General features: G+C 49.4%; 1 protein-coding gene across 3 annotated transcripts; it reads right to left on the minus strand.

The window, feature by feature from the left end:
• Window positions 1-269: 269 nt before the first annotated feature.
• Window positions 270-13,471, minus strand: S1PR3 (sphingosine-1-phosphate receptor 3). Of its 3 annotated transcripts, none has more exons than XM_025282120.3 (2): window positions 13,370-13,471; window positions 270-3,933 (listed from the first exon to the last, which is right to left on the minus strand). In XM_025282120.3, the coding sequence occupies exon 2, from the start codon at window positions 3,788-3,790 to the stop codon at window positions 2,654-2,656; it is 1,137 nt and encodes a 378-aa protein (XP_025137905.1). In that variant the 5' UTR covers window positions 3,791-3,933; window positions 13,370-13,471; the 3' UTR covers window positions 270-2,653. The 3 variants fall into 3 exon arrangements, with proteins under 3 accessions (XP_025137905.1, XP_025137904.1, XP_025137906.1); XM_025282119.2 differs by lacking the exon at window positions 13,370-13,471 and adding an exon at window positions 12,849-13,176; XM_025282121.2 differs by lacking the exon at window positions 13,370-13,471 and adding an exon at window positions 12,470-12,809.
• Between the last annotated feature and the right edge of the window lie 406 nt (window positions 13,472-13,877).

Raw genomic sequence — 13,877 nt, forward strand, 5'->3', positions numbered from 1 at the left:
AGAGCTGGTATTTTCGGAACCTTTGGTGTATTGGGTGCTATTCCACCAATTTTAGTACCCGATACCCTGAAGTTTCCTAAAATACCAGTTCTGCTATTGGGAAGTATAGGGGAAATGCGACTAGAGTTCTCAGAGTGGTTTAATTCCTGGAGGAACAGCTAGCAGCAGGAGAGAGTTCATGATGTCACTCTGCATATCATCAGGGGTGGCCTTAGAGTACACAGCTCCCCACATGGAATCCCAACAACCAGTTTATACAAAGGCTTTCAATTTTATTTTATTTTTAACAAACATACATGGGACTCGATAAAGGTTACTAACTGAAGGAGCTCTAACAGACAGGTTCTCTGTGGCTTTGACACACTCAACTTCTAAATGATCAGCTAGCTAGTTAGGATTGTACACTTGATACTTTTTGTTGTTGTTCACTCAATCGTGTCCAGCTCTTTGCCGCCTCATGGACTGTAGCCCACAAGGCTCCTCTGTCCATGGGATTTCCCAGGCAAGATTATGGGAGTGGGTTGCCATTTCCTTCTCCAACACTTGGTACTAAATTTGATTATTATTACTTTTTGCATATATCAAATAGACACAATGACTGTTTTGGGGTATTTTTCGTTCAGATTGATTGAAAGTGTTGTGCTACCTCAAAAAAAAGTTGAGGTTATGGTGCAGTGTTATATTTTTAGTGCCAGAGAGCTGGAGCCCCCAAGCAACTCATAACTAATATATAAAGTTCTTAAGTAATTTCTCCACTGAAGACAAAATGCAATACTCAATATTCTGGCTCTCGGAGGCAATTTTGTTGTTATTTTCTTAACCCAGTATCTTAATGCTTAACTTTTCTATAAATGCTCTCGGTTTTCTCAGGCTGTTTGATAAGAGAATAAGCTCCTTTTCAGTGATGTAATGAAAACAACTAAAATGCCACTGATGAGCATGTCCTTGCAAATAGGATTTATCTCCATCAGCAACAAAAATTAATAAAGGTGTTGGGTGGTATATGGTCACCCAGGACCCATGAAAATGTTCCTTTATAAAGAGGAGCTGGCACGAGATAACAAAGAGGAATCACTTTTTCTCTGAAAAGTTATTCATGTGTTAAGACTACTCTTTTAGTCTTTACTCAGGCAAAATTCCCACTGAACCTAAAAACTTCAGGGGTTCTGAAGTGAGGCTTACACAGATAAGAATCCTTTTGAAGGTTCCTTTTTATCTTTTTTAAAAAATGAAGGACTCAGTACATCAACTATATACTTATGACAACTCTGAAAATTTGTACATTTTTCATCCATTTGTACTTCATAAAGAATCCTTGGGGATGACTGTGTACAAAAATGCCTTCTACGTAATTCCTTCTAAAGGTAAAGAGTGGTACAGGGTCAACCTGTGTTAAAATGAAAGATTACAGTATTGCTACATCTTTTTGAAGAAAGCACAAACTGCCAGATCACAATTAAACTGCTCTAATGGTAGAGGTCAGGGTCAGCTTTCAGGAATCCACGAGGCTGTTGACGGCCCCAGCTGCTCAGCTGTAACAGCACAGGGGCGTTACTAACTTGGTGCTTTTCTGATATGGATTCAAACTCAACACAGGATCACAGTGCTGTCCTGTAAGCATCTTCGAATTCAACGGAAACTCCCCATTACGTTGGAAAGGTGAAATAAGCCAGGGGTCTGTCCTCTGCTTCTCCCTCTTGGATTCTTTTCTTGATTGGTGTGGGGCACAGGCTCCTGGAATACTTTGGCTGGCTTTTCTAGGATTTGGAGAAACCCCAAACAACTGGGTAATTTGGCTAATTTGACTTTTGAATGAGCTTAAGACTCCTCAGGGAGAAATGACAGAAGACAAGCAGGGGTCCCCTTGGGGGACATACATCCACAGAACTCACTTGTTCTCTCCTGGATCCTCCAGACACTGTCAAGGGCATCTCAGGACAGTTGGGGGTCAGATGCATACATCTGAGACCAGCCTTGGACAAGCCCTTTTAGAGGGGTTGCGCTTTCAAAATTTGCTTAACATGACACTTTGTGTCAGTCTGAGGAGACTGGGACTGGCCTGTCCACCTAGTTCCCAGTCACATCCTCATACTTGGTGGTTCAGCCAGAACTTACTTGTACTCCCTGTTACATAACGCCACCATGTACTGCAGCTGACACGTGTACCAGTGGCAGACATTTGAAATGCAAGTGCTCTGTAACACAGAAATGATGACTATACAGCATCCTTCTGTGCACAGTTGATGTAGTGTACAGTCACTGAACATCATCCTGGGATGATGATGTTCCTGGGAAACACATTGCACAGTGTGTGTGGTCCAACACCTTCCCTCTCCAGACAGAGGCCAGAGGGGAGGGAGGATTCAGGAGAAGGCAGCTGCTGACATCAGCAGCTTGGTACATTTGGAAGACCCTAGAGCCTAAATGGACAAGGCATGGTGTCTACATTGAAATGCATCAGCAATTCCTTGGGTCCCCTCCTTAAGAGACATCCACACCAGGCCAGGCTGTTGGCAGAACAGCTTTCTCGAGTCCCAGATCTGGAAATACCCCCATGGGTGAGGCATGCAATCCAGAAGAACGTGGCTGCAGGGTTGGCTGCCGCTCTTCCTGTGGCGATGCAAGGACCCCAGGTTCCTTGAGGCCCACACCCTCACTTGTAGATGACTCCATTCTGCAGGGTTTTGTTTCTGTCGGTGATGCAGGGGGAGGCGGCTGTTTGGGGGAGGTCTTCCTTGCTTTTGGGGGAGGGGCTGCTGTTGTTGCTGCCGCTGGATTTGCTTCTGCTTGGGTCGAGAGCGGGCTGGATGGGTGAAGAGTGGGCTCCCCGGCCCCTGACCAGGCAGGTGCAGACAAGTCGGAAGAAGGCCCGCCGCATCTCCTTGCTGGCCAGTGTGTAGATGATGGGGTTCATGGCGGAGTTGAGCACGGCCAGCACGATGAACCACTGGGCCTTGAACAGGACAGCACACTCCTTCACCTTGCAGGCCACGTCCACAAGGAAAAGGATGAAGAGGGGGGACCAGCAGGCGATGAACACGCTCACCACGATCACCACGGTCCGCAGCAGGGCCATGGACCGCTCTGAGTTGTGCGGGCTGGCCACCCTGCGGCTGCTGGACTTCACCAGGAAGTAGATGCGTGCATACAGGATCACGATGGTCACCAGGATGGCCATGAAGATGCTGATGCAGAATGCGATGTACTTCTTGGAGTAGAGGGGCAGGATGGTGGAGCAGTCGGGGAGGTTGTGCAGGCAGTTCCAGCCCAGGATGGGTAAGGCGCCCAGTGAGAAGGCTATGAGCCAGCACATCCCGATCAGAAGAAACACGCGGTGCTTCTTGTTGGCATCGTACGGCCTCATTTTGATCATGGTCAAGTGTCTCTCGATAGCAATGGCTAGCAGGCTACAGGTGGACGCCCCAAGGGCCACAAACATGCTGCCTTCCCGTAGGAACCAGACCGTCAGAGAGAGGCTCAGTGTCCTCTTGCCCGACATCAGAATGTTGACCTTGTAGGCGATGCCAGCCAGCAGGTCGCAGAGGGCCAGGTTACCAATGAAAAAGTACATGCGGTTGTGGAATTTATTGTTTTTCCAGATGGCAATCAAGACCATCAGGTTCTCCAAAACAATGAAGCTGCAGATGATCAAGAACAGCACGGTGGTGAGTGTGCTGCCCTCGGGGGCGTCCTTCAGCCTGCCTTCCAGCTTGCCCACGTAGCTGTAATGTTCGTGCAGGGTTTCGTTGGAGGTGTAAGGTCTGGGGCGTGGCGTGAGAATCATCGCCATCACTTGGAACTCACAATCAGTTAGCTCCTGAATCCACCAGAGGGCGCCCTGAGAACGTCCATTTCCAGGGAAAACACCGCTTTCTGCTTAGGCTGCCACAGGGATCCAGGCCAAACACCGGCTAGGGTGTTGAGAATAGACTCCTACGAAAAGACAAAAAGAGAGAGAGCCCGGTGATAAAGTAACAGCACCTAAGAACAACAGCAGCAACAGAGTTGGAGAAAGGCACTAAAAATGCTGAAGCATTTGCATGGCTGGTCCATAAGGGCCCAAAGAGGGCCTTTAACCCAGGCCAACTTCCTATGTGACTATGCAGCCCAGAAGAAGCAATTCTGTGTCTACAGTTGCCAAGGAGGGAAATTCTGTCATTGGGCACTGCCACCATTCAATCATGTAATCCAAACACACGGACTTAAACCCAAAGAACACTTCCACCTGGAAATCTCAAGGCACTTAAGAACGCTAACCAGTTCATACTCACCTACTGTGCATGCATGCAAGTCACTTCAATCATGTCCAACTCTGTGTGACCCTATGGACTCTAGCCTACCAGGCCCCTCTGTCCACAGGATTCTCCAGGCAAGAATACTGGAGTGGGTTGCCATGCCCTCCTCCAGGGAATCTTCCCAATCCAGGAATCGAACCTGCATCTCTGTGTCTCCTGCATGGGCAAGTGGATTCTTTACCACTAGCACCACCTGAGCAGCCCCATCTCCTGCACAGGAGCTGGTAAACCCTTATTCCCAGTTACTGAGAGAGAAACAGATATTATGTCAGGCCCCCAAAATAGGATGGAATTCAGAATAAGGCCCACTGATTTCTGAAACCTCCTTGGTGGGCTTTGAAGCAATGTTGTAGGAAGTAGTCACACTTCCCTGGAATCCCTGGGACCAAGGCCAAGACCAGAAATCAAATCTAGATGGCCCCCAGGTCTGCCCCACAGAGAGCTCAGAGACAAACCATCTGGTCACCAACGGAAGAACAGCACAGCCCACACATGGCCCACAGGGCCACTCCCTGAGTGAGCAGCTAATCGTGGAGCCAGGGGAAGAAAGAATATAAGCCTGTAAAAGTGGAATCAACCACTACTGAGACTAAAGGAAGAAGAGCAAGGACAAACAAGTGGATTTTTGAGTTTGGCTTAAAATTCAGAGTTTAGATACAACTGTCGAAACTGCCAAAACTCAATCGGTGTGTGTGATGGAAAGAAACAACCAACCTGGGAGCACCGGTGACGGTGGGGCAGAGAGCCCAAGAGCCAGGCTTCCAACGGCCCTTCCCGCTCCGGACCTCTACACACCCCCCAGCCCCACGTGGCTTTATCCAAAGGCTTCCTGTGATGTCCAAGGCAGAGCAGATCCAACTACCAAGGTAGAAATGGTTTTCGCTAAATGCACTGATTCTAAATCAAAACTGTTTGAATATTTAAATATATAATTAAACTCAAACAAGGTCAATTTACATCAGCCTACTGTGTGAATCCAGTGAAGTTTTTCAACTTTTATAAGTTTAAGTCACAGCCCTCAGTTTGGCTTGGTGGCACATAGACCACTCTCCAGAGAAATGGGGCTCTGCATTTTGGGGTGCAGTGGAATCTGAAGGCCTGGTACAACTGCTGAGCTCATTCTTGAGAAGGCCTCAGTGGCAGGGGGACCCTGGGGCTCAGCCTGTAGGCTGCTCTGTGAGTGAGAAGCAGAGGAGGCTCCAGACAGAGCTCCCTGACCAAGGGCCCTCCAGGTGGATGCTCTCCTGCCACTCGGGTGCTGGTTCCAGAGCCCTGAGGATGTTGTCAAGCCTCCACTCCCTTAATCTGGGTGAGCCTGGTTTTTCTGACATGGGGCAACAACGACCCCACTGCTTCTTTGCAGAGATTTCTTCTGTGTCCTGGAGGTTTATGTGTGGCTTATTGTGGAAACCACATGAGCCCCTGGTGTCTCAGTGCAGTTTGAGGTCACGGAGGGCTGGGAGTCAGCTTTACCACCAAATGTTGGGGCCTGCCAAGGTCTCCACATCGCTGATGAGCCTCGGAGGCAGCATCCGACCCTGGGGCTGTCTCCCCTCACCCACGGGCACTGTGAGGCCTCATGCAGGAGGCAGACTCCCCACCCAGCCCTGGTCCCCGCTGCTTGGTCTGTGATAAGGGGCCTGGTCTCCCAGAGACAGAAGCAGGGATGGTGGGGGTCAGCTCGTGGGCCACTCCCCCCCACCAGCTTACCTCTTTTCCATTTTTATTTAAATCGTGCCCATCCTTAAGTCTCCAGGTCAACTTCTACCAGCTCTATAGTGTTTTCTGGAATCATCCTGCCCCAGCACACCACTTTTAAAACAAACTGCAAACTGTTTTTAAGGATAGAGATAGGAGCAGCAGCTGACACTCTCGGAGCACTTTCCTGGAGCCCCTTATTTCATCCTCTCCATCTCCTCTCAGAGCACCACGTACATTAACGGTGCCCAGTAAATGCGTGTGCCCCTCGTTGCTGCTCATCTAAGTGCTCTCATCTGTGGGCGCTGAATGGAGTCTCTGTGCTCCCACTTTGCTGACCCTTCCTGGCTGTTGTAGGAAACCAGGCACAGGAGAACCTAGTCGCCTGGTTATCTTTCCAACACCTCCCACCCCAGAGCACAACCCTGAGAGAGTGCTTGGCATTCCCGCATGGATACCCTGTCATGGCACCACGTGTGTCCTTGTTCACAGAAAAGGCACGACCCAAAGGTAGGACAGAGGAACACACGCGCTGCTCCAATGAGAGTCACAAAGCGGCAGCATCCTGAGAGGGGCTGTTTCTCCTTTCGTGGCAGTGGGGTCATATAGCTGGCCGGAGGGCCCTCCAACACTCCCTGTCCCCACCCTCGCCCTTGCCCCCACCACTCCAGGCCACCGGCTGCCATGTCCAGGTGGCCGCCCCTCCATCCCAGGACCTGATACTGGGGAGCATAACGTGAGGAGTTATGATGGTGACTTAGCACCAGAAGAGCCTGAATGATAAAAATATACAAACATTAAAGAAAAGGAGAGCAATGTGAATTGTATGGTAATTCCCCCTCACACTGGGGCGAAACAGCTCCAGGAAACTGCATCTGAAAGCCTTTTGAAAACAGGTATGTCCGAAGTTTCTCTCCTGTGCCCTAGTTTGCCTGCGATAACTCCATGGCCTTAAATACCTCATGGCCTCCTCGAGACAGTCTCTGCCCCTCCGACTGTGCTCTACAGTACAGAGAGCAGGGCTGCGAGTCCCTTTAAAATTGCTGGATGTGGACTTCTCTTGGGAATAAAGGGCGGAGGAAGTACACCGCAGGCTCCACAGACTCACATTCATTTTTTTCCCCTTCAATATGTAGAGTTTTGATAAACTTGAGTAGAAAGTACGAAAGGAAACAACAAAAACGAATACCCAGCAAGAAAATAACCAAAATGACAATAGTTTAAGATGTGCCAGAAACCCATCAAAACCATGAATCCTGAGGGTGAACACATCTTCCCATTAATGCTCGATTAATGATTTCCCTTAATTAAATATGTATCACTTAAGGAGCATATTTTCTCAGAACATTTTTTGTTATAAAATACCAATCTCCACTCTTTGCATAACTGGAAGATACCCATCTCTCTTTGGAACCCAAAAGCTTATTTTCTTTGGGTTATCAATATTAAAAAGCTGATCCCATCTGAGAGTTTTGTGCCGGGCCAAAGATAAGATTGATTTTGGATAGATCTGAATGCCACTACGCATGGCCAAAACCGTCTCATGGGCGAATTCCTGCCTCCATCCGGAGGGACGCAACACAGACTCCAAGTCTGCAAGGAGAACGCTCTGCCCCTCCCTGGTCCCCGAATCTTTGAGAGTCAGCTGGCTCTGCACATGGAGAGGTGGGCATCAGCCCTCCATGGCTCACCCATCCTGCTGCTGCAAGTCACTGCAAGAGTGCTGGGCACTGTGGGCACCAGGGCCCCTGGGAGACCCAACCTTTCCTATCCCTCATGGCCTCTTCTAGTCACTAACCACTAGAATGGCAGCACTCTCTGGACTTCTTATCCCTTAGAGTAATTTAGCCTGTGTCTGACCCTCACATAAATGGAGTCATGAAGCTGTGCCTGGCATCTTCTTCTCAATGTGATGTTCCTGTGAGCTTCCTGCTCAAGGTGAGTCATGCAGAGAGATGTGGGTAACTCCTTCCCATTGCTCCTGCTGGGTGGACGGATACATTCTGGGCTGTGGACGTGGAGAGGTTTCCCTGTGCCGTTGTCCTCAGCAGTGCTGTTAGGACGAGTTGAGGATGTCCCCCATGGCCTGTGTCCCAAGGGGTACCGTGGACTTCCTACTGCTGATGTCTAGGCTGGTTTTTGATGGAGGGTCCCCACAGAGGCTTACAGGTCTCAGCCAGTGGTCCTGAGAACTGTCTTTGTGGGTAGCTGGAGAAGTCCCCATCGAGGGTGAGAGTTACACATTACAAATGCTCACACTTTATTTTAAAAGATAAGTGTCTGGGGCTGGTAGTGACCAGACCAGTATCTGCCTTTCCAGTAAAAACTGGATCACTGCTTAATTTCCACCTGAATACTGAAAAATACAGCCTGATGCTGAAAATGTGGCTGGGTGCCAGCTAGTCATGTACATATTCAGAAAACCTGGCCAGTTATAGAAGACACGTGGGTGCTCCTGCTCATGCGCAGTGGCCTTCCAACAAACCCAGATTCCGACAGAGCTGTGCCTGAGAGCAGGCCTTACTTATATCTGTAAGCAGAGCTCTCCCTCCCAAACTGTGCTCAGGTCATCCAGACCCCCGCAGACTTCTCCCCTCACCCACTCTGAGTGAGGATTTCACTGCCTGCATCTCACTGCGAAGGTAAAGATAGTACACTGCCCACTCCTGGGCTTGCCTTCCATCTATTCAACAGAGATCTGCTACCTAAGAGTTTTCACTCCATCCTCATTCAGGTGGGGTCTTCGAGTCTACCTCAAGGCATTCCAACACCAAGGCTTTTCTTTCTGCAGAGAAGGAATATGACGCCTTCTAGAAGGTGGTTCATAGGGGTGTCACCCCATCCCCCTCCCTCCATTCCAAGGAAGAGCATCTGTGGGGGGAGGGGGAGGGAGCCAGGCAGGGCCCGATGGATTCCAGATGTGTTTTCCACGCTGGAGAGTCACTTTCTCTACTCATGTCACTTTGAAAAATAAACAAACTATAAAAAGAAGGAAAAGGGAAAAAAAAACAGAGGAAAATATTTCACCAGTCTGGGGTCTATCTCTTTCTCTTTGTAATGGCCAAAAAAAAAAGCACAATAAGATAGTGAGACATTGATTTCTCCTGGTAAGATGCAAGGTGTTATATTTTTAAAATGCTATATTCTCCCAGTTCATCCCACAAACTGAATTAAAACACAAAGCATTTGTCCACAAGTAAAATTTCTTGGAAAGCAAGATTTTTTTTTCCCCCACTTAGAAGAATTTAGAAAGGAAATAATGAGTTGGCCGTTTCATGGCCCCAACAAAATTCCTTTGCTAATGAGTATTTCCCGTCACTCAGGGGTTTCTTAGGTGACCTCACTCTGCTCTCAGAGATGGTTCATGACAAGAGGTGTTACGTACTCAGCCTTGCATGCCTGCATGTTGCTCTGGACCCATTAGTGGAGCGCCTGGTGAGAAAGGCTGTTACAGATGAGCCACATCAGGATTCTACATCTTCCCCTTTCTTCTCCAGATTGCGGAAGTGAGTTTGTCCCTGGTCAGATTTCCTACTTTTATGCAGCTTCTCCAAAGGTTATTCTCTCAGCAAACAAGGCTCAGATGCTAACAGAGATCTGACAGCAGTCCAAGGAGTCCCATGTATGCAGGTTGTGCCCACAATCAAGTCCAGCTTGAACATCTGCCTCTCTGCATGTTCTCCTGGGCATCCAGGCTCATCAGTCTGAGGGCAAATGCTTTTGATGCAAGAGGTCTTTATCTTCATTGCTTTTCTGCCAGGTTTCTCAAACTTTCTCTTCTGTTTGTTCTAAGGAAGGGTACAGGACTGAATTCCTACCAAGGCTGTCACAGCACAAATCAAAGTGTGTGGAAATGAGTTCCTCTAGGCATACGAAAATGAGAGGTGTTCTGGGCAGGAAGTGGTAACCGCGGGGCTCCTTTCATCCGTTCCCACAGCAGCACTCTTGCTCGGTGGCCTGGCATGCGCACTGCGCCTTGCAGGCGCCACGTCTGAGCCCACCACAGCATCTGCTTCCAAATGGACACAGGGGGAAACTGAGCCTGTGGCACAGCTTGGAAGAGGCCGCGCTGGGCTGGATGCCCATGTCATCCTATTCTAGTGCACAACATTAGGGGTAAGCTCTTCCAGAAGCTGTTGCGTTTCCATGTGTTCCTTACCTATCTAGCGACACGGGTGTCACCAGCATACTTGGGACTGAACTACTTCTAGCTACTATGCTAGCAAAATGCTGGAATGCTGAATCTGGGGGCTTGACTGAAATATATGGAAAACTCTGACCCCAAGGAGATGGAGCAGCATCTTCAAGGCCAAAGAGCCTACAAATGACTCAGGATTCCCACTCCAGCTCATGGTTCCAACCAGACGTTAGAACCACCTGATGGATTCCACACCTTCCTCTGAACAACCTTGTCACTGATTTACCTGACTGGCTATTCCCTGCCCTCTCATAGATGCCACTGTGATTCCTCAAAAACAGAATAAAAATGAAACAAAAGGTAACTTTATGCCTAGTAACTATCAACAACAAGTTAAAAAGTATTATTAACTAAAGCTAGACAGGATTCCACTAAGTCCAGCATATCGTCTCCAAAAGCTCATGGAATATCTCTTTTTCATTTATTTGTTTTTTAATTGGAGGATAATTGCTTTACAATATTGTGCTGGTTTCTGCCATACATCAACAAGAATCAGCCATAGGTGTACATATGTGCCCTCCCTCTTGAAGCTCCCTCCCACCTCTCCACCCCTCTAGGTTCTCACAGAACACCTGATCTGAGTTCCCTGCTTCAAACAGCAAATCTTCACTGGTTATTTAATTTTACATATGGTAATGTGTATATTTCAATGCTCTTAAGGTAATTAACCAATTTTACAGAAAACATATGGCAAGGGGATAATACAAAAGGGCTCTAAAACTGATAAGAAACGAATCATGAAACCAAATGTGAGGAAACAGAAAGCCTTGTATAGCCCAGGGACAGCTCAGTCTCGGCTAACTGGCCAACACAGTAGATTGCCCAAGGCTGCCATGCCAGCTGTTATCAGCCCCAGAGTCATAGTCCCAAGTCCTGGCAGAGAAAAAGGGTTTCTCCAGTTGGGCAACAACAAATGTTTCAAGATTATGTTATGCTTAAATTCCCATGTCTTTGTAACAAAAATATATGTATAGACAGTAGGTCTTGAAACATTTTTAGGGAGTCGAAGAGATACCATGGAATCAAATTAGTGTCATAATTTCCTGATAAAGGAAAATCAGTCCCTAAATTTTGAGACATAAAGTCATTAGGCCAATTCATAAGGTAGGCCTTGTACAGGAAATGGTAGCTTCAGTATCCACATATGGTAGAAAATTAGGAGAGTCATGCATTTTAATGGAATTCACAAATATAAAGAGGAAAGCAGCATTTTCAGAGATGAATACTGGTCGAGGAATCATTGCATCTGTATCTTAAGGGCTGATTTTGCGTTTCGGATCCCTGGTGTCAGGAGACTAGAGCACCTGGACTAGCAGGCCCAAAGTGAAAGTTTTCTGACTGAGAAAACCCAATGTGTGGTTCACCTATGGTAATAAAAGTATTCAAACTGGCACTGAGCTCTGCATCAGTGAGTCCACAACTCTTTGAGTACCACATACACACACACCCCAGAACCACCACCATCCTCATTAGTCATATACCCACAGATCATAATCCTGCCCTTGTACTTTCTAGGAATTAAGTTTTTCTTAACCATGCCTGTAAGATTTTTATCAATGAAGAAAGGAATGTTGTAAAGATAAATCATGAAGACTTAATTCTTTGGGGCTTCCCTGATGGCTCCGATGGAAAAGAATCTGCCTGCAATAGGGGTTTGGATCCCGGAGAAGGGGATGGCTATCCACTCCAGTATTTTTGCCTGGAGGATTCTATGGACAGAGGAGCCTGGTGGGCTACAGCCCATGGGGTTGTGAAGAATCAGACAGGACTGAGCGACTAACACTTTACTTTCAGGATTCTATACAATGTCTGCAACTTCTAACTCCAGACTTTAAAAAGATGCCTAATTCTGGAAGCACCCAGAGCTCCAGAAGAGCCAGACTCATTCATGCTCTTCATCTTCAAAGTAAAGCATGTTCCCTTTAAAAATCCAACAAGAAGTCCCTCTCTTACATCTAAATATAAATACACCACAAAGATATATGTCCTTGGCAGTGTCCAACGTCAGGAAGAGAGAAAGTAAGGAGAAGGAGGAGAGAACAATTTGGAGACTATGGTGGGGGCAGGGGGTTAAAAGTGGCAAAGTTAGCACTTTCCTGCAATCGGCTCGAAGAAGGACCAGTCCTGTCGCTTCCCCGGATTTATCCCAGATATGAGTATAACTTACTGATCTTCCCTGGGAACCTCATTACCGCATCATAGAACTTTTGTCTTCCAGACTTCTCTTCCCGCCCCCCCCCAACCCCGCCCCCCGCCCGGTTCCGACAGCCCCAACTACCTTGTTTGAGAAATAGAAGGAAAACTGGAACTTTGTGGCGAAGAAACACTTCCAGAGCCCCCAGGTCCGCATTCCAGGCCGTATAAACTTAATTATCCCAGAAAAGGGACCCATGGCGCGTCTCTGTGAAGAGTCACTTCTCTTTCATTCGGCGTTTAAACGCTCTAACTGTAGTTTAAAAAGGAACCATCCCCACTTCCCCTGCCCGGGTTCAGTCACCAGAATGGACGACCTGGTGGGAATAGGCGATGCTGATGTGGTGTGCTCGCCCGCCCAGGTCCACGTCGCGATGGGCTGGATAGCCTGGAAGACGGGCTGGAAATCCGTGAGGAAAGCGGACCCGGCTGCTCCCACCCAGCCCTGGGGCCCGCCGGCTCACCTCCATCCGAGAAGGGCGCTCGGACCCCCGGCATCTTGGCACCCCTTCCTGCCCTCCCAGTGCCGGGGCGCCGGGATAGACTTGGCGCTCGGGGCTGGGGACACTGCCCGGGCCGCAGAGTCTCGCTCGGGTTCCTGCGGCCACCGCGCTGGGCGTCGGGTTCCTGTCGCGTGTCTCCCAGACCGGCTTCCTCAGCCTCTGCCCCCGCCAGCCCCGGCGCAAACTTTTCCAGCTAACCTCGGGGGCTGGGCCCGCGCCCCGCCTCCCAGCCCTGCCTTCCAGCCCTCATCTGCCTGTGTCCCAGCCCCTTACTCCCGCCCCCGCAAGACCCCTCCTACCCCGACCTCCTTCCCTACCTCCCGGCTCTCCGCCCCATCTCCCGGCCTCGCTGCATCTCCCCCGCTCCCTGCGGCTCTCCCACCTCATCTTTTCCCCCCGGCCCCTTAAGTCCCCACCTTCCCGCTTCCCACGCCCCACACCGTCCTTGGCTCCTCCCACGTCTCCCCGCCCTCTGGCCTCACCTCGTCATTCTCGGTCCCCACCACCTTTGTACGTCTTCCCTCAGCGTTGAGCCCCTATATCTCCATCCCTTCTCTCCTCCCCGCAGCCTCTGCATCCCACTTTCTCGCTCCCGGCTCCCGCCCTCGCTCCTCAACCCCTTTATCCTCCTCCCCGACTGCCACCCCTGGAGTGTCCCCGCCTTTCGTGTCCGCCCCCGCAGTAGAGCCTCTGGCGGGCCCCGGACAGTCTCCTGTCGCCCCCGCCTCCCTCGGCAGTCCCCCTGAGCTTGGCTCGCCCCTCCGCCTCTGTCCCAGAACTGCCCCTCAGATCCTCCGCCCCGCCGAGTAGTTCAAGGCTGCTGACCCCTGCCCAGCACCCAGCGGGAAAGGTCCAAACCGGATCGGGACTAGGCGTGGACCGGGTGCATCGAGGGCGAGGGTCTGCCAATTATTGCTGTTAGTTTCATCATCATCAGCTTTGTCGCGATCACGATCATTTTTGGTTGGAATTGACTGACCGCCAACTTGA

This window comes from Bubalus bubalis, chromosome 3 (assembly GCF_019923935.1).
Source record: "Bubalus bubalis isolate 160015118507 breed Murrah chromosome 3, NDDB_SH_1, whole genome shotgun sequence".
Lineage (NCBI taxonomy): Eukaryota > Metazoa > Chordata > Mammalia > Artiodactyla > Bovidae > Bubalus > Bubalus bubalis.